At 40.8% G+C, this 19,504-nt stretch overlaps 6 protein-coding genes and 2 pseudogenes across 15 annotated transcripts; 3 read left to right on the top strand and 5 right to left on the bottom strand.

Annotated features, from left to right (window-relative positions):
- Positions 1-25: 25 nt before the first annotated feature.
- On the top strand, positions 26-4,539 carry LOC148930776 (uncharacterized). The gene is made up of 2 exons (XM_089067573.1): positions 26-860; positions 1,569-4,539. The coding sequence occupies exon 2, from the start codon at positions 1,569-1,571 to the stop codon at positions 4,410-4,412; it is 2,844 nt and encodes a 947-aa protein (XP_088923699.1). The 5' UTR covers positions 26-860; the 3' UTR covers positions 4,413-4,539.
- Positions 4,540-5,286: 747 nt separating this feature from the next.
- LOC125216401 (hydroxyacyl-thioester dehydratase type-like protein) lies at positions 5,287-6,349 on the top strand. 2 transcript variants are annotated; one of them, XM_048118102.2, is made up of 3 exons: positions 5,287-5,805; positions 5,894-6,009; positions 6,095-6,349. In XM_048118102.2, exons 1-3 carry the CDS (start codon positions 5,545-5,547, stop codon positions 6,201-6,203), a joined length of 486 nt encoding a protein of 161 aa, XP_047974059.1. In that variant the 5' UTR covers positions 5,287-5,544; the 3' UTR covers positions 6,204-6,349. The 2 variants fall into 2 exon arrangements, with proteins under 2 accessions (XP_047974059.1, XP_088923700.1); XM_089067574.1 differs by having other exon boundaries at positions 5,575-5,805; positions 5,898-6,009.
- Positions 6,350-7,108: 759 nt separating this feature from the next.
- LOC125210928 (ABC transporter G family member STR2-like) lies at positions 7,109-9,350 on the top strand (annotated as a pseudogene).
- Positions 9,351-9,403: 53 nt separating this feature from the next.
- Positions 9,404-10,382, bottom strand: LOC125210926 (uncharacterized; annotated as a pseudogene). The gene is made up of 3 exons (XR_016137093.1): positions 10,287-10,382; positions 10,103-10,230; positions 9,404-10,023 (listed from the first exon to the last, which is right to left on the bottom strand). The product of XR_016137093.1 is annotated as an uncharacterized LOC125210926 (transcript).
- An 86-nt stretch (positions 10,383-10,468) lies between these two features.
- Positions 10,469-12,504, bottom strand: LOC148930775 (putative late blight resistance protein homolog R1B-16). Of its 3 annotated transcripts, none has more exons than XR_016137092.1 (2): positions 10,991-12,504; positions 10,469-10,899 (listed from the first exon to the last, which is right to left on the bottom strand). XR_016137092.1 is itself a non-coding variant. In XM_089068352.1 (2 exons), the coding sequence occupies exon 1, from the start codon at positions 12,502-12,504 to the stop codon at positions 11,104-11,106; it is 1,401 nt and encodes a 466-aa protein (XP_088924478.1). In that variant the 3' UTR covers positions 10,469-10,921; position 11,103. The 3 variants fall into 3 exon arrangements, 2 of the variants coding, with proteins under 2 accessions (XP_088924478.1, XP_088924479.1); XM_089068352.1 differs by having other exon boundaries at positions 10,469-10,921; positions 11,103-12,504; XM_089068353.1 differs by having other exon boundaries at positions 11,103-12,504.
- On the bottom strand, positions 11,861-13,650 carry LOC148930774 (putative late blight resistance protein homolog R1A-3). Its single transcript, XM_089068355.1, has one exon. The coding sequence runs from the start codon at positions 13,648-13,650 to the stop codon at positions 12,643-12,645; it is 1,008 nt and encodes a 335-aa protein (XP_088924481.1). The 3' UTR covers positions 11,861-12,642.
- Positions 13,651-14,282: 632 nt separating this feature from the next.
- LOC125209982 (pentatricopeptide repeat-containing protein At2g03880, mitochondrial-like) lies at positions 14,283-16,143 on the bottom strand. Its single transcript, XM_089068357.1, has 2 exons — positions 16,003-16,143; positions 14,283-15,881 (listed from the first exon to the last, which is right to left on the bottom strand). The coding sequence occupies exon 2, from the start codon at positions 15,109-15,111 to the stop codon at positions 14,533-14,535; it is 579 nt and encodes a 192-aa protein (XP_088924483.1). The 5' UTR covers positions 15,112-15,881; positions 16,003-16,143; the 3' UTR covers positions 14,283-14,532.
- Positions 16,144-16,221: 78 nt separating this feature from the next.
- On the bottom strand, positions 16,222-19,022 carry LOC125210927 (transcription factor bHLH47-like). 6 transcript variants are annotated; one of them, XM_048110567.2, is made up of 5 exons: positions 18,781-19,022; positions 17,527-17,596; positions 17,139-17,242; positions 16,921-17,048; positions 16,222-16,829 (listed from the first exon to the last, which is right to left on the bottom strand). In XM_048110567.2, exons 2-5 carry the CDS (start codon positions 17,586-17,588, stop codon positions 16,410-16,412), a joined length of 714 nt encoding a protein of 237 aa, XP_047966524.1. In that variant the 5' UTR covers positions 17,589-17,596; positions 18,781-19,022; the 3' UTR covers positions 16,222-16,409. The 6 variants fall into 6 exon arrangements, with proteins under 6 accessions (XP_047966524.1, XP_047966523.1, XP_047966522.1 ...); XM_048110566.2 differs by having other exon boundaries at positions 18,777-19,021; XM_048110565.2 differs by having other exon boundaries at positions 17,139-17,254; positions 18,781-19,020.
- Positions 19,023-19,504: the final 482 nt, after the last annotated feature.

Here is a 19,504-nt window from a genome sequence, read left to right as displayed (position 1 = left end):
TAGTGACATCCTAATGCTAAAAAATGAAGAGGTGGGAAAAATTGGGCCTCAATTGAAATTGAGAGAGAGACACAAAAAAAAGGCCATGCCAAGTTTCATACTCTTTTTCCATAAAAATAGTTACTCTTTAAAAATAGTTATTTCTATTTCAATTTTTTCAAGTTTCATACTCTTTTCCATAAAAACAGTTATTTCTATTTCAATTTTTTCTCTAATAAGGTGAGCACATTTTTCCCTAATAATATTTTATTTAGTTTTATTTTTATCTTTCTCATATTTAAGTTGTGAGCATTTTTTTCGTACCATTATTACGTGAACCTTTCTTTTTTTTGGTACTACCTAGATTAAATTAGTCTAATTGGGTTCTTGTTAAAAATTTTAGAGTTTGGCTATTTTTAATGAACGACTAATTGAACAGTTGTAATCCCTCGGTTTGTGTAGTAATCGAACTTTAGATGAATTCGGTTATGCTTCTTCAATTAGGGTGTATTTTCAATTGGTTAACCAATGATTTTGGTTTGATTATAACCGAACCAATCAATTAAACTAGTTCAGTTATGATTCTTCAATTAGAGTGCATTATCAATCAATTAACCAGTCATTTTGGTTCGATAATAACCGAACCAACCAATTAAACTAGTATTAATCTTAGATCAAAGTTCAAGTTAATTTTTCAAATAATAAAACAAACAATTCCAAAAAACATTATTTTAATAAATTGAAGGGGGCATTTTAGGAAATTAAAAATTATTTCCCGGCAAAGAAACTCTTTTTTAGGCGGGAATTTTGCCATTCATTTTCTCCTCAAAACACTCCAACTTCTGCTTCTGCTTCCGCTTCCGCCGCCATCGCCGGAAAAGGTGAAGCTTCTTCCTCCGGTTCTGTTTCTACTTAAGCCCCAAGCTTCTATTCTTTACTTTATTATTCTTAGTTGCTTACTTGTATAGCGTCGGACAATGCGAATCAATTAAATCACTCTACTATTTAGGGTTTTCGTATTAAATAAATCTCAATTAAATGATGAATCAGAATACGATTTCGTAGCCATTTGTAGAGATTCAAGTGCTGATTTGTTTAATGCGTGTGTGTGGTTTTACTTTATTTCCCTTTTAGTTTTACTTTTTCAATTGCAGTGAAGTTTATTGTGAAGGGGAAGTGAAAATTGTGCATCTACAACCCCCAAAAATTAACTGATTGATGTTTGTTGAACTTACACAAGGTTTGATTCCATTCCATTTCATAAATTAAATAGTGAATAAACCAATTCAATGAAGGCCTTAAAATCTAGCTATTTATGGATTATTGATGATTATCAAAGGCTTGTGACTGTGATTTTGCTATAATCTCTTGAAGAAAAGCTGTCAAAAATCCTAATTTGTGAGTATTTTTTAGAGTTGGCATGCTTTCTCCAGCATTTCAAGTTTGAGAAATCTGTTTCTTGAGTTTTTATAGTTAGAGATTATCTCTGTGTGTTTGTGGGTGTGTTTCTGTATTTTAATTTATTTATTCATCATATTTTGTTCTGTTTTTTTTTTTTAATCTGTTGATCAATGTGAAATTTCATTCAGATGGATGGGGATAAAGTTATTTTGGCTTATCACGGGCAATGGCAGGGGCACACATACCGTACTAAGACGGAGTCACTCATCTTCTGGCCGGTGCTGAAGACGTCTCTCGATGAATTCATGGATTTCGTGCATAGCATTGTCGAGGCTGATCTGACCAAATACAAGTATGTTCTGTATTGTCTGGTCTCTCTTGAGGACTCTCAAGTGAAATCGAGAATCTTTTCGACACGAGATTTGCACCGTGCTGCCAAGATGTTAGCAACGCCTAAATTCTTCGTGAATCTTGATTGGAAGAAGCCCCCTGAATCATCCCCTCCTTGTGATGATCAGCTTCCAACTGTCCATCGTTTGCAAACTAGCATTGTTTCTAGGAACAAAAACCCTCGTCCACCTTCGTATCGTCCACCATCTACGTATTATCCACCATCATACTTCCATGGACCAAGGCCTAGCTCAGAACCGGTGGCCAAATCAAAGGCTGTCAACCAGCCTAACAACGTGGCAAAGGTTTTTGAAGGTCAAACTGCAAGGAAAAACATTGATGGAGGTAATCACGACGAGGTGCGCTCAGATGATGAGGATAAAGTTATTGTGGCTCATCAGGGGTGTTGGCGGGGACAAATATACAAATCTGCGATGGAGTCACTCATCTTCTTGCCGTTGCGGAAGACATCTCTCGATGAATTCGTGGATCTCGTGCATAGAATTGTCGAGGCTGATCAGACCAGATTCAAATATGTTCTGCATTGTCTGCTCTCTCATGTGAAATGGAGAATCTTATCGACACAAGATTTGCACCGTGCTGCCAAGATGTTCAAAACGCCTAAATTCTTCGTTACTCTTGGTGACAATCAAATTCCAACTGTCCATCGTTTTCCTACTTGTGATGATGAGGATAAAGTTATTCTTGCTCATCACGGGGATTGGAAGGGACAGCTATACCAATCTGGGACGGAGTCACTTATCTTCTGGCCGTTGCTGAAGACATCTTTTGATGAATTCGTGGATCTCGTGCATAGAATTGTCGAGGTTGATCAGACCAGATTCAGTTATGTTCTGACTTGTGTGGTCTCTCATGAGGACTCTCAAGTGAAATGGAGAATCGTATCGACACAAGATTTGCATCGTGCTTCCAAGATGTTCAAAACGCCTAAATTCTTCGTGAGCCTTGATTGGAGTCACCCCACGCCATCCCCTCCTCCTGATGAGGCCAAGTCGAAGGCTTCTCAAGGTGCATTTCGTGATGATCAAATTTCAGCTGTCCACTGTTTTCAAACCGGTGATGGTGAGGATAAAATTATGGTGGCTTATCACGGGGATTGGGTGGGACGGAAATACCAATCCGGGAAGGAGACACTCGTCTTCTGGCCGTTGCTGAAGACATCTTTCGACGAATTCATGGATCTCGTGCATAGAATTGTCGGGTTTGATCAGACCAGCTTCAAGTATGTCCTGCATTGTCTGGTCTCTCATGAGGACTCTCTAGTGAAATGGAGAATGTTATCGATGCAAGATTTGCACCGTGCTGCCAAAGTGTTCAAAACGCCAAAATTCTTCGTGACTAGTGATTGGAGGCTCCCCACGCCATCCCCTCCTTCTAATGAGGTCAAGTCAATGGCTTCCCAAGGTGCATTTGGTGATGACCAAATGGCTGTCAATCAGCCTAACAAAGTGGCAAAGGTTTTTGAAGGTCAAACTGCAGGGAAAAACTTATGTGGCATTGATGAAGGTAATCACGACGAGGAGAGCTCAGATGATGAGGATAAAGTTATTGTTGCTTATAACGGGGAATGGTCGGGATGGAAATACCAATATGGGACGGAGTCACTATTCTTCTTGCCGTCGTTGCTGAAAACATCTTTAGATGAATTCATGGATTTCGTGCATAGAATTGTCGAGGCTGATCAGACCACCTTCAAATATGTTCTGCATTGTCAGGTCTCTCATGAGGACTCTCAAGTGAAATCGAGAATCCTATCGACACAAGATTTGCACCGTGCTGCCAAGATGTTCAAAACGCCTAAATTCTTCGTGACTCTTGATCGGCTCCCTACACCATCCCCTCCTCGTGAGGTCAAGTCGAAGGCTTCTCAAGGTGCATTTGGTGATCGAATTCCACCCGGCCATCGTTTTCCAACTAGTAGCCGTGGACTCAACTATGGGAAAGGTAATCACGATGAGGTGAGCTCAGATGATGATCGAATTCCAACTGGCTATCATCGTGTTCCAGCTAATGGTCATGGACTCAACTATGGGAAACGTAATCACCACAAGGTGAGCTCAGATGATGATCGAATTCCAACTGGCTATCGTGTTCCAGCTAATGGTCATGGACTCAACTATGGGAAAGGTAATCACAATGAGGTGAGCTCAAATAATGAGGTCAGATCGATAGCTTCTCAAGGTGCGTATGGTGATCGAATTCCAACTGGCCATCGTTTTCCAACGAGTGGTTGTGGACTCAACTATGGGAAAGGTAACCACGACGAGGTGAGCTCAGATGATGAGGACTACAAGAATGATAGTAGGGTGGAGGTGGTGCGTAAAACTATATACGATAATTTAGGGTGGGAGGAGGACGAGTTCTTCATCCCGGAGGATGTGCCATGGGGCGGACTCAGGACTCCGGTGGAAGCTATCATTGGTGGTTTAAACGAGCGAGTCCTGAGGAGCAGAAGGATTCCAATGGAACAGACATACGAAGATTGGTGGCCGAGGGTGTTGTCTCGCCTGCTCGGGTGTGGGGTTGCACCGGCTGGTGAGACGGTTGCGGAGGTGGATGATGAGACAGTTGTGGAGGTGGTTGATAGTTGGTCTTCATGTCTAAATAAGTCTAGCGTTTAGTGCTGCACAAATATGTGATGTTGGATTTCCTCCTATTTTGAGTAAGCATTTTTGTACTAGTGTTTGGGGAGGGAAAATATTTTCTAGTGTTTCTTGTCACTTTTGAAATAGTGATTTTTTGGGGGTTCATTTCTACTCAATTCTCCTCTCAAAATTATTTAATGAAAAGACTCAAAGAAAAGCCCTAACTCCTAAGTGCGGATCACGTGGTAAAAAATGATAAATTAGTATATTAAGAAAAATATATTGTGGGTTAATGTTTATAGTGGTGGATTAAGAACATAATTGTAGGATGAGAATCTTATGATTAAAAATTAAATGTAGTATTCCAATTGTAGATGGTAGAGAAGAACTAACTTTTCCTTGCAATTATAAATTGGGCGTCTATGATATATTAGAATTTAATTAATAAATTTTATTTTATAATCCTTTTGTTTCATAAATATATAAAATTTTTAAAGGATACGAGTTTAACTGCAAAATTAATAAAAGCAAGAGAGAAATAGAACTGAACTAATTTAGGAAGATAGATCAAAATAGTAAAAGTGGACTAATTTTTTTAGGACGATGGTAGTATATAGGGCTTGTTTGGTAGACTATACATGTCATGACTAGATAGAATAATAATGATCATGATATATATCATTGTTCATGCGTGTTGAAATTTAAGCTATCTTTAATTTATATTTGGTGCAAACATAAAATAAAATGTTAAATTTTGTGTGATTAAATTAGTCTCATTAATATATATGCACAAATTGAAAGTGAGAAAAATAAAGGACAATTTAGTAAATTTATTCATGTATCTTGGTTTAATTTTCAAAGTTGTTAGTATAATCTATCATACTTATGTCTAGTTGGATCTATTTTATTCAGAAAGTTAAACAATTTCTAAAATCAGTCTCATTTGACAAAGAGGCATTTACTCTCAGGCGGTTTTAGATAATCGTCTTAATATCCTCGAAATTGAAGCTTGCAATAAAAAAATAGTTCTTGGACAGCTTATCACTATATCCCACTCCACTCACAACTCTTCCATGAAATCGCTATACCATCGCAACATAATCTAGTAATAACTGCACTCCACCTGTTCGATAAAAAACCCAAGAGAATCCCTAAAACTGTTACAGCGATGCAGCGATTGTTCTTGAACTCTGTTTCCTCTCTGAAGCATTACTCTTCATCAGCATCAAACGTGCTTAAACCCGGTGACATTTTGAAGCAATCCAGAATATTTTCCATAGCCGAAGTCGAGGATTACTCGAAGCTAACACACGATCATAATCCACTCCACTTTGATTTGGAATGCGCCACGAAAGCCGGATACAAAGACACTCCTATCCCGGGATTGCTCGTTGCTTCCCTGTTTCCGAGGATCATCGCTTCCCATTTCGTAAGCGTTTCTTCTTCTTCAATTGCACATTTTGTTTTAGAATTGATTCCAAGTATATGTGATTGATGATCATTGCATCCTTGCTTAGCCAGGGGCGATTTACGTGAAGCAAACGCTGGAGTTTAGGGCGCCGGTTTTCGTAGGAGATGATGTTGTTGGTGAAGTGCAGGCAAACAGCATTAGACAGCTCAAAGATAAGTTCATGTAAGAAATTGACAAACTTGCCTTTGCTTCCTGTCATGTGAAGTTGTTTCTTTGTTGAATGGTGCGTTGTTTCTTTGGCCGATAGGGTGAAATTTGCGACTACTTGCCGGAGAGATGGTGGCGAGGTCGTGATTGGTGGTGAGGCTACGGCAATTCTACCCTCGCTGGCAGTGAATGGAGTCGGCCAGGGGTGACCGGAGACTGCGTTTCGACCTGCTTTTTCTTGATTGTTATGAGTTTGCTTTTGCTTGTGTTGTTTGATTTTATTTTCCATCCATTGATTTTGAAGGGATATTTGATTGTGTTGTTACTATGCATTTTTGTCTTTCTATTTAGACTATCAAGTTCCTTTCTGAGTCAAAAAATGAAGTTCGAAAAAACTAGAAAATGTTGAAAGTTTACGTATCTAAAGGCAATTAACTCAATCAATTATTAATAGGTTTTCCGGTGAACTTTAAAGTTGGCGAAGAAACCCATAAACTTGGCGACAGTAGCCAATTTCCCACAAAATTGATTTTCCCCGAGTTAGATCTGATGTGGCACATCATGAAATGACGTCGCTTAGAGTACCTCTAAGTGACGTTGTTAGGTGAAACAGTCAGCTAAATCCATGTATACATTTCGATGTGCCACATTAGATCTAATTCGAGGGAAATTATTTTATGAGAAATTGTCTACTATCCCAAATTTCATAGATTTTTTTGTCAACTTTGAAGTTAATAGGAAACACCCAAAAGTGACATAGTTGATGATATTACACATTAGTATTAATTAACATCCCTGTTTTAACATAATACACCACCTTTTCGATTAATCCTATGATTCCCACCAACCTAATTTAACTCTAATTAAAAACTAGTATATATTAACACAAACACCATTTCTAGACAAAGCTGTGGATAGTAACTACCCCTATTTTTACCAAAACAAAACAAAAATCTCAGGCAAAACTGATGAAAACCAAACAAGAAATATCATTTTTCAATTCCATATAAAACATTTCCAAAAAAATCGGATTGCACAATGCCTAATGTAGCTTGTATATAAAATCCCAAGATTCTACAATCTTGATAACATTTTAATCCAAAATCTAGGGAGGATGAAAGACGCCGTCGACCGACGTCCAGACACAATGTTCGACATTGTGAAGGCCGTGAACTTCGCCGGGGGGCTCGAGTTTTCCAACCTCACATACACTGTGATCAAGAAGGTGAAAAATTCCAATGGAAATTGGATGAAGCAAGAAGTTGACTTGCTGCATAATATAACTGGCTATGCAGCAAAAGGCTGCATCACCGCAGTCATGGGCCCGAGCGGAGCTGGAAAGTCGACATTTTTGGACGGTCTGGCCGGCCGGATCGCGGCCGGGAGCCTCATGGGACGCGTGTCACTAGACGGTGCCGATGTTAACCCGAACCTGATCAAGAGGATTTCAGCATACATAATGCAGGATGATAGGCTGTTTCCTATGCTCACTGTTTACGAGACACTGATGTTCGCTGCTGATTTCAGGCTCGGATCGATGTCCGCGGCCGACAAAAGGCTGTGCGTTGAGCAGCTGATCGAGAAGCTCGGTTTATCGGTATGTCACGTGAAGATCCAAATTCTTGAAATCACATAGTTTAGAGACTAACTATTGAGTTCTTGTGTTAAGTAAGCAGTCGTCGAGGAATACTTACATAGGCGACGAAGGGAGGAGGGGCGTCTCGGGTGGGGAGCGCCGGAGGGTGACGATCGGAGTGGACATCATCCACAGACCTTCTCTCTTGTTCTTGGACGAGCCCACTTCGGGTTTGGACTCCACCAGTGCTCACAGTGTGATGGAGAAGGTTCACGACATAGCGCGATCCGGGAGCACTGTGGTGCTCACAATCCACCAGCCCTCGTCTCGGATACAGCTGCTGCTGGAGCACGTCATCATCCTGGCTCGAGGGCAGCTCGTGTACCAGGGTGCTCCTAAGGGCATCGTTGCCCACCTAGGCCGGATCGGGCGCAAGGTCTCCAAGGGCGAGAACCCCATGGAGTATTTCATCGATGTGGTGCAAGAGTATGATAGGTCGGATATAGGTGTCGAGGTGTTGGCTGAATTCGCACTCACCGGAGTTAGGCCGCCGCAGCTGGTGGCCTATGAAGAGATGCCGGCTTCAACGGAACTCCCGGGCAGCCACAAGACGGCAGCAGACGGGTCTCAAGCTTTAGAAAAAAGGTAAAGCTATAATCTTGAATGTCGCATAAAAATAGGTTATTTTTACCATTTTGGATGGTCCCTTAAAATTAAACTAGTTCAAAAACTACATTTTCCCATTCTCTTTGTTACTTTATGAATGGTACATTAAAACACGTGTTTATATACATACCTCTCATTCTATACCTGCAGCCCGACTCAGGGATACTGCGCCTACTCGAGCGAGATGCTACAAGGGACGCCGACTCCTCACAGCAGCGACCACACTCTCAACAAAGACGACTACATGACCCACAGTACCATCACCATGGAATCATACCGGAAACATAACTCAAAGTTCGCCAATTCCTTCCTCCCCGAGACATGGATACTGATGCGCCGCAACTTCCTCACCATCATAAGAACGCCCGAGCTCTTCGTGTCCCGCCTTTTCGTCCTCACCATTATGGGATTCATGATGGCAACCATGTTCTGGCACCCCAAAGACAACCCTCAGGGCATCACCGACCGCGTCAGCTTCTTCATCTTCACCGTCTGCCTCTTCTTCTTCTCCTCCAACGACGCTGTCCCAGCATTCATCCAGGAGCGCTTCGTCTTCATCCGCGAGACATCCCACAACGCCTATCGCGCGTCTTCCTACACTGTCGCTGGCCTCATCACGTACCTCCCTTTCCTTGCCCTGCAGGCGGCCCTGTATGCATCGATCGTGTGGCTCCCGTTAAAACTCGATGGAGCGTTCGGCTACTTCCTCCTTGTACTCTACGTATCGCTAATCTCCACCAACTCCTTCGTGTTCTTCGTCAGCTCAGTAGTGCCAAACTACATCCTCGGCTACGCAGCTGTGATTGCATTCACCGCGCTCTTCTTCCTCTTCTGTGGCTACTTCCTCAGCAGCAACGCAATGCCGCGTTACTGGAGGTGGATGTACTACGTCTCTACAATGACTTATCCATACGAAGGGCTGCTAATGAATGAGTATCAGAAAGACAAAACCTTCGGAAACGTACCTGGGAACAGCATCCTTGAATCACTCGGCATAGGAATCGAACACAATCTCAAGTGGCATAAGGTTTATGCTATTCTCGGATGGGCTGTTCTTTACAGAGTCCTCTTCTACATCGTTCTTCGTTTCTTCTCCAAGAATCAAAGAAAATAGGATGCGTTTACAAGAAAACATTCGAAAAAAATTAGAACGTGACGAATAAGAGAGTGCTTTCAGAGGCATCATTGACAAAGATATAATTCGATTCATCATATCAATCTCGAAACAGAATGAGAGAATGGAGAAACATATACGACTTTCTAATCCCCTGTTCTACGTGCCATGGTTGCATCGGGATAGTCTAAAATTTGCGAAGACAGCTTACTAATCAGAAACCGAAATATACATAAAGTAAGTACTAACTCCTCATTATCATTTGGTGTTTCTATAACTTCGAGGAACTGCTCTTCCTAACTCGGGCTGCTTTTCTAGATCTTGAGACGGCCATCTGTCGGCTGGAGTGAGATATCTGGCATGTGGTTTGCTCACTAGAGAACTATGCTTGGCTGCAAGATGTTCAATTAATACCGAGCTCTGGAGGATTCGAGCAGAATGTGGCAAGATGTGAAGGAGTTACGATTTGCCCTCGTGGTCCATGATGCACGACAGGAAAGACAAAAGGACTATCACGATTGTGGGATGCACGATCTTCGTTTTGACATTCAGGAGGGGCCATGTTTAGATCGAGCTGCAACTTGGTCTTTGATTCGATATCTGTCCGAAGTTTACCAATCTCACCCATCAAAGCAGTGTTTTCATCCTTTAGCTCGGTCGTCTCAACATTAACCTTCAATATATGCGATATACAATTAGGCCAAAAGCAAGTCGTTAGAAAACGAGAAAAAAAATGAGTTAAGATGAATTACATATTTGGATTCGGACAATAAGGTGGCGTTGTCTTTACGGAGACGTTCAATCTGATCGAGCATGTCTTTCACTGTTCGCGTGGCTGCAACCAACATGGAAGTCTTGCCGTTGTTCTGATCAGATAGTTCTGAGAGAATACGTTCGCCCAAAAAATCATCAGTCGTTACTCATTGAGGAATCTGCTTTTGAAGTTAGAGGTAGAAAACTTCAAACCTTACAAATTCTCGCGTTTCCTCTTCTCCCTCTCAGATTTGTGAATTCTTTTAGGAATCTTTCCATTGTTCTTGCTAGAAATGTCACTGGAGAAGTGAGCTTTAATGATCAGATGAAACGAAGAACGAGAAACGCTCTTTTTGCTAATCAAATGCATTTTACAAATTCATCTCTCTCCATTTCTCATGACTTTCACCCTGTGAGTTTCATCGTGTGAATAAAACAGATGGACTCTGTTTCTCAGCTCCATCCAACTGCAACCCCCACTCTTCTTGATCCCTTTCCGGCTCATCATGTCTCTCGTCTTCATTGCATTGACCCATTGCCCTCCCGATTCGACAGCAGAACATACTCCCCTGGCTTCTCACACGCCCTCGAGCCCAACTCCTCGTCCCCAAGGTTCTGCAGCCACTGAGCAAAGCAGACCAAGCGTTTGCCTCGGGTTCACACTGCATACTCGCTAAGAACTCCTCCGCCCCACGGAGACGCCCTGCTCGAGAGAGCATGCTCACCACGCACGTGTAGTGCCTCTGATTCGGCCTGATGTTGTGTATTTTCTCCATCGAGTCGAAGTAAGCAAGCCCTTTTTCGAGCAAGCAACAACACTGACAGAAATAAGAGCTCATATGCAAATCCAATATTTATAAAATGAAAAAAGATTGAAAACAAATTACATGGAATCACAATGCATGCTCTTACAGTAGAGCATAAGTAAGAAACCCAATGCTTGCTCTTAAAAATTACAACTCTAATACACGGTCTTGACGGTTTTCGGCATCTTCTAACCTTAAAAACGAAGGTCTAATTGCTCTCCATATAGATCCTCACGTTCTTCTACAATCTTTTTCGCTGATGCCACAGCTGCTTCACTGCAACCATACAATGAAGTCGATTTCAGCGTTGCTATTTCTCCAACTTCAGATGGGATTTCCTCGAGTTCAGATAAACAATCGAGACTAAGCTTCTCGAGAAGTGGAAAGTGGGAGCTGTCTGACACAATCCAATTTACTAGACCTTCACAATTCCTCAACTTTAGAAACTTGAGGTTCTGGAACTGGCCTTCAATTGTTTCCCACTTGCCTGTTGCGAAGACACCATTTCTTAATACGAGCTTCACAAGAAGAGGTAACGAACCGATTTTAGGCAATATTTCTTCCAACTTTGTGCTAAACCCACTGCCATAATTGCCAACAACATCCAACTTCTTGATAGAGTTAGGGAAATTAATCCTCAGCAAAAAGTCACCACAGCGATCAAAGGTGCGGCAGCATAAGCTTTCCAATTTACTGAAGCATTGAAGATAGCTTAGACAGTTTTCTCCCTCCATTTGATCCGAAGTGTATGTTAAATACAATTTCTTCACATTGGGAATTCTTTTAACCACCTCCTCATTCAATAACAAATCCTTAACACCTCTTAGTGTTTGTAGATTCTCCATAATGACAATGTCACTATCGTCACTAGGAGGATTTGGGAGAATCAATTCGTTCCCCGGAAATTCAAGATGCCGAAGTTGATGCAATTTCCATATTTCATTTGGTACATGAAGAGAGTCCACAAAATATGAATAAATAATCAATGTCTGTAGATTCCAAAGTAGATCAATTGAACTAGAGAATTTGGAATCAGCATAAACATTGATAGCAAGGTACCATGAGTTCACCAATTCCAACACATTTTCTAGGAAATAACTATCAGAATCACATGCTTTGAATGTCCTCAACAATCGAAGATCCTGAGACGGTAGAACCTTGCCATCCTCATGTGTTGCTTTGTCGTAATCACATATTATGGAACGAGCATGTGACCAAGATCCTAACAACCCTCCCGTTTTAAGAACGGCTCGACGTTCGCTAATACTGGCCGGAGGACCATCTCTTATGAATTGGTAAAATCTTTCCCTTTCAACTTCTTTTAAACACAAATCTCTCAACAAATCATGAATTTTACAAAACTTAACGTTTCCAGTAGATCCCAATTCATCAACTAAAACGAGATTTCGATCAACCAATTCCTTAAAATACTCTCGTGCAAGTGTTTCCAAACATTTTCCACTCCTTGGTTTTAAAAATCCTTCAGAAACCCATAACTTCTCAAGCATTGACACACAGATACGGTCATCTTCGTCAAAAATACCCATATACAAAAAGCATGGCTTTAAATAGTTCGGCAGTAAGATATAACTCATCCTCAATATTTTCAAGCAAAATCCGTCGTTACTGTTAATAACAATTGAATTTATATTTTGCTCTATACGCTCCCAACATTCTTTTGTACGCTCAGATTTTGCCAAAAGACCTCCTATCGTAGCAATTGATAAAGGAAGTCATTTACAATTTCCTACAACATTCTTTCCAATCTTCTCCAACTCAATTGGACAACTTTCTTTCCCGAACACGGTCTTACAAAATAAATCCCAACTACTAGCCTTGTCTAGAAATTTCATGCCAATTATACATGATTCGTTCAATTGAGAACTCAAGTCAGACAGCCTAGTTGTTACGATTATTCGACTCCTATTTTGGTTATCAGGAAAGAAATTTTTCATCTTCTCCCATGCCTCTATGCTCCACATATCATCCATTATTACGAGATATCTCCTACCAAACAGAAACTTGTGTAATTTTTCTCCCAACTTATTCTCACTCAGATCACTACTTGAATCTCCTCCACTTGCTCGAAAAAGAACTTCTCTAAGTGTTTCTCTAACATTATAAGTTTGAGAAATTGTAGTCCAAGCACGAATATCAAAACGCTCCTTAACAAGTGCGTTCTCAAATAGATTCATTGCAAGAGTGGTCTTACCAATGCCACCCATCCCGGTGATGGGGATGATTTGGCGTTTGGGTTGATCTCCGGTGAGCTTATCCAAAACTTCAAGAAACACTTCGTCAGAGCCTACGATCACTCTTTTTTTCACAGTGGGAGAAGGCGTCGACAAGGCAGCAACGGGCTTCTGCTTGGTCTGAGCTTCAACTGCAATGCTCTTCACCACTTTGTTGATCAGATCCATTTCTTCAATCACTTTCTGTAGATTGTGATAGAAGTCATGATCTGCAACGATTGTGGATCCACTGTGAATTTGATCCACAATATGGGATTCGATAACATCCTCAGCCGCGTAAACTGCATCAGCAATGCGACGCTCCAATGGATCAGCTTCGTGGCTATCAGCAAAAGGGGAAATATAGCCATCAAGAAACTCCTGCAAGAAGGTAATGTTTTGAGTGAGGGATTGAACTTGTTTTTCGTCGATAGAAATGGGAGGAGAAGGATGTTTCTTGAGGGTATCTATGATATGCATAAGAGAAACCAGAGCTCCATAAGCAGCCATGATTAACAACTCTCTCTACGAATGCACACACAGAATGAAAATGATAATGCCAGAAAATGGGTCTGAGAAAACTAAGTTAAAGAGTTTATACAGGGAACTTCAAAGTCAATGATGGCTATTGCGATATACCTAACTGTGGAGCCCTAAATGAGTCTTATTCACCTAACATTTATAAATATCAATATATTCATCTGTCATACTCCCTCCATCCCACACCCACAAGTGATTTATTTACTTTTTTCGCAAAAAACAACATATTTTCTCTCTTACTCTATTCTATCTTTATTACTTATTTTCTCTTTAACTTTCCTACTTTTTCATCTCTCACTTTATAATCCTCACTTAACTAAATAGTATCATTTTTCTTAAATTCTGTCTCCGACGGAAATCAATTACTTATGGCGGGACGGATGAAATATCAGTTTTTCAAATTAGACCTCAAATATCCACATTAGTCGAGTCACAAATTACCGGATTGGGCTTCGTCGTGTGGCTTGGACTGGCAGTCCACGCAGGCGGCCCATCCACAGCCATTCCCTCGGCCATGCCTCGGGTCTGGCCATATAAAGTGCACCGTTTTGCTTACCCTAAAAATGACATTTCAAAACAAATTGGTATGCCTTATCCAAGAATAACAACTCTTAATAATGTACTAGAATATATAGCTCTCAACTCCAAAATTCCATTTTCTTTACTACAAAAGGATGTTCAAATTCACAATTTTCACTCAAAACTCTGCAATTTCTTGATTTACAAACAATACTAGCTTAATTCACCTCAAGATATATGTATATCACAAAAAGGGATATTCAAAAATATGATTCTCTTTCAGTATTCAACAGCTGCAAAATCAATTCCATTTCTCTCCATTGATCATGAGTTTCATCTTGTGACTAAAACAGATGCACTCTGTTTCTCAGCTCCATCCAACTGCAGCCCCCACTCTTCTTGATCCCCTTCCGGCTCATCACGTCTCTCGTCTTCATCGCATCGACCCATCGCCCTCCCGAGGCATAGGACATACGCCCCAGGCTTCGCCTCCGCATGTTCTGCGAGCTTCACAGACGCCCTTGACCCCAACTCCTCATCCCCGTAGGTTCTGCAGCCGCTGAGCAGAGCAGACCGCGCGTTCGCCTCAGGTTCACATGGCATGTCCACCACGCATGTGTAGTGCCTCTGATTCAGCCTGATGACGTAAATCCTCGCCATCGAGTCGAAGTAAGCAAGCCCTTTTTCGACAAGAGCACAATGAGAGCAAGCAAACAACACTGACAAAAATATGAGCTCATTTGGTGCAATAGATGAGGTGTTTCCCATTTCATCGAAGCGTTGAAGTGACTCCTCAGAAAATCCATTCTCAGCAAGCCCTTGGATCATAGCTGTCAAGACGACATCGTTCTTGTTCTGCATCCAATTAAAGATCTTCACAGAGCTCTTGATTTCTCCAGATTTCGCATACATGTCTAGGAGCGCGGTGTCAATAAAAATATCACACTGAAAGCCAAGCTTAAGAGCTTTCGCATGTGCATACTTGCCTCTCTCCAACGAGGCTAAGCTCGCTCAAGCTCTCAATAGACCGTTGTCTCCCGATTTTCCGGCATCTACGAAAACAACACCCGCATGATAACCAGCGGCCAGACCATGGAGGATGTGAAGACGATTACATGACCGACAGTAACATCACCATGGAATCATACCGGAAACTTAACCCAAAGTTCGCCAATTCATTCCTCCCCGAGACATGGATACTGATGCGCCGCAACTTCATAACCATCATGAGGACGCCGAGCTCTTCGTGTCCCGCCTTTTCGTCCTAACAACGCTCAGGGCATCACCGACTGCGTCAGCTTCTTCATCTTCATCGTCTGCCTCTTCTTCTTATCCTCCAACGACGCTGTCCCAGCCTTCATCCAGGAGCACTTTGTCTTCATCCGTGAGACATCCCACAACGCCTACCGCGCGTCTTCCTACACCGTCGCCGGCCTCATCACGCCGGCCTCATCACGTACCTCCCTTTCCTGGCCCTGCAGGCAGCCCTGTATGCATCGATCGTGTGGCTCCCGCTGAAACTTGATGGATCGTTCGGATACTTCCTCCTCGTACTCTACGTATCGCTGATCTCCACCAACTCCTTCGTGTTCTTCGTCAGCTCAGCAGTGCCAAACTACATCCTCGGCTACGCAGCTGTGATTGCATTCACCGCGCTCTTCTTCCTCTTCTGTGGATACTTCCTGAGCAGCAACGCAATGCCGCGTTACTGGAAGTGGATGTATTACGTCTCTACAATGACTTATCCGTACGAAGGGCTGCTAATGAATGAGTATCAGAAAAACAAGACCTTCGGAAACGTACCTGGGAACAGCATCCTTGAATCACTCGGCATAGGAATCGACACAATCTCAAGTGGCATAAGGTTTATGCTATTCTCGGATGGGCTGTTCTTTACAGAGTCCTCTTCTACATCGTTCTTCGTTTCTTCTCGAAGAATCAAAGAAAATAGGATGCGTTTACAAGAAAACATTCGAAAAAAATTAGAACGTGACGAATAAGAGAGTGCTTTCAGAGGCATCATTGACAAAGATATAATTCGATTCATCATATCAATCTCGAAACAGAATGAGAGAATGGAGAAACATATACGACTTTCTAATCCCCTGTTCTACATGCCATGGTTGCGTCGGGATAGCCTAAAATTTGCGAAGACAGCTCTACTAATCAGAAACCGAAATATACATAAAGTAAGTACTAACTCCTCATTATCATTTGGTGTTTCTATAACTTCGAGGAACTGCTCTTCCTAACTCGGTCTGTTTATCTAGAACTTGAGACGGCCATCTGTCGGCTGGAGTGAGATACCGAGCATGTGGTTTGCTCACTAGAGAAACATGCTTGGTAGCTAGTTGTTCAATACCGACCTCCGGGGGATCTTGGATGTTCGAGCATAATGTGGTGAAATGTGAAGGACTTACGATTTGCCCTCGTGGTCCATGTTGCACGACGGGAAAGACGAGAGGACTATCATGATTGTGATTCGCCTGATCTTGGTTATGACATTCAGGAGGGGCTATGTTTAGATCGAGCTGCAACTTGGTCTTTGACTCAATCTCTGTCCGAAGCTTACCAATCTCGGCCTCCAAAGCAGTGTTTTCATCCTTTAACTCACTCGTCTCAACATTAACCTTCAATATATGCGATAGACAGTTAGTTATCATGTAATTAGGCCAGAAGCAAGTCGCTAGAAAACGAAAAAAACGAGTTAAGATGAGTTACATATTTGGATTCGGACAACAAGGTGGCGTTCTCTTTTCTGAGTCGTTCAATCTGATCCAGCATGTCTTTCACTGTTCGCGTGGCTGCAACCAACATGGAAGCCTTGCCGTTGTTCTGATCAGATACTTCTGCGAGAATACGTTCACCAAGAAATCATCAGTTGTTACTCATTGAGGAATCTGGCGTTGAAGCTAGAGGTAGGAAACTTCAAACCTTACCTAAAGAATTTGCTAGAGCAAGAAACAGCTCGTTCAAATTCTCGCGTTTCATCTTCTCCCTCTCGGATTTGTGAATTCTTTTATGAATCTTTCCATTGTTCTTGCTAGAAATGTCACTGGAGAAGTGAGTTTCATTGATCAGATGAAACAACAAAATCCCACAGCACGATTAAAGAATGCTAATTCACCTAGCCACTCGATCTACCATAAGATGCCTTTACTCATAATCAAATGCATTTGACTAAACGAGAAACGATAAAAAGAAGAAAGTGACAGCTTTATTTTTTATCCTTGTAAGTTGAAATACAGAAGAACCACATGATCTATGTATAGAGCTTACTGGAGCCTTTAATAGTCAAACAAAAAACCGATCATACATAGAACTTACCCACTCGTTGACGTCTCCAGTGCCATTTTAAACTTAACTATAGGGGCAATATGGGGTTGCATCTAAGTTCCTGCCACAAATTATGATAAACCAAACAAACAGTCAGAGACTCAACAAAGTAGTCTACTGTTTGAATAAAGCAATCAATAAAGAATCGAAGTTTCGTATTGTCTACCACATATCAAGATTTAAACGGAATAACAATTTTTCTTAGCTTATGAAAAGCTCAATCAAAGAGGGAATTGGGTAAAGGATAAAGTATAGTTAGAAGCAGATTCCACAACTAAAAGAGAAACAGAAGCATAGTTAGAAGCTAAAAGGGTTAAATTCATTACAATCCTCTAACAAGAAGAAAAATTCCTAATCTCAATCTCATATAGCATAGCAAAAGACACAATTTCAACATAATCCTATTTTCTCCATGGGATTTTTTTGTTTTAAAATAGTTATTCAACAAGAATTGAATCCAAAGCCACTGCTTACATATCATAACCAAAGTGAAACACAAGATGGCAAGATCACAGCTTTTGTCACATAAGAGAGAAACAAAAGCATAATTGGGAGCTAAAAGGCCAAATTCACCAAAAAAGACCCTTATTATCCATAGAGATTCCATAACTAAAAGAGAGATTTGGAAGCTAAAAAGGTTAAATTCATCAGAATCTTATAACAAGAAGACAAATTCCTAATCTCAATCTCATTGAGTATAGCAAGACACACAAATTCAACACATATTCCTATTTTCTCCATGGGAATTTTTTCTTTTGAAAATAGCTATTCAACAAGAACCCAAAGCCACTGTTTACATATCATTCCCAAAGTGAAACACAAGAGGGCAAGATCACATCTTTAAAAGGCCAAAATCATCAAAATCTTCTAACAAGAATAAAAAACCTCAATCTCCAAATCATAGAACAACAAATTCAATGCATAAATAAAAGTTTGAGAATAGCAATTCAACAAGAATACAAAGCCACTGTTTACATATCATTACCAAAGTGAAACACAAGAGGGCAAGATCACATCTTTAAAAGGCCAAATTCATCAAAATCTTCCAACAAGAATAAAAATTCTCAATCTCCATTTCATAGAACAACAAATTCAATGCATAAATAAAATTTGAGAATAGCAATTCAACAAGAATTCAAAGCCACTGTTTACATATCAATTACTACCAAAGATCAAAACTTTTCACGAAAGAGAGAGAAACCGAGGTTGATTTGCAAGAGAGTAATGAAACAAGAGCTCACCCACATAAATAGAACTTGTGGGGAAGTCAAAGATGGGGAAAATGAGAGGATTCTTGCTTGTTGCAGCAATTTGGAGGTGTGGTTGGTTTAGAGAGAGAGAGAGAGAGCGTGTGGCGAGCACTGGGAAAAGGAGTCATCAATTGAAGATGGAGGCCACGGTGGCAGTGTGTGTTGTCGTGTAGTGTGTGGCAAGCACGTTCCGGCAACAGTTATTCCACATGCTTTCAATGCTCTATCCATTCATCTCAACTCATCTTTCTTGCATCAATTGGCTTATTTGTTTTAATAATTGCAAATTAATTGATTAATTTACTCGTTTTTATAATTGCAAATTATCAAAAAGTCATGAAGTTTGGCTACACCTTAATTGTCTATTTAAAGATATCATAAAATTGGAACATACATAGAAGTTTAGCATGGGCACACATAAACTAAGAACTAGTCATATAATGGTTTGTCCCGTAATTTCAAAATCAGTTGAAAAAATCATAAAAATTGAATTCGTTCGTCATCATCCATCCAATGGCAAAAAAAAATTGATTGCATGTGATATTTTTCAACCAAAAAATTTCGTTTATTATGTATAAACATATTTTAACTCAACAACCATGCCCGTGCAATATGGTTTCTCAGCCATCATAAATCATAGTATATGATTTCACAAAGAGAAGTCGTCATGGTAGAAATTCAAATTTTGTGGTTTTTGTGATTGATTTCTAAAATTGTAG

The sequence above is a fragment of the Salvia hispanica genome, chromosome 3, assembly GCF_029641045.1.
Source record: "Salvia hispanica isolate PSC_SH4W2 chromosome 3, Shi_PSC_v1, whole genome shotgun sequence".
Taxonomy (NCBI): Eukaryota; Viridiplantae; Streptophyta; class Magnoliopsida; order Lamiales; family Lamiaceae; genus Salvia; species Salvia hispanica.
This window is presented reverse-complemented; position numbering and strand designations above follow the sequence as displayed.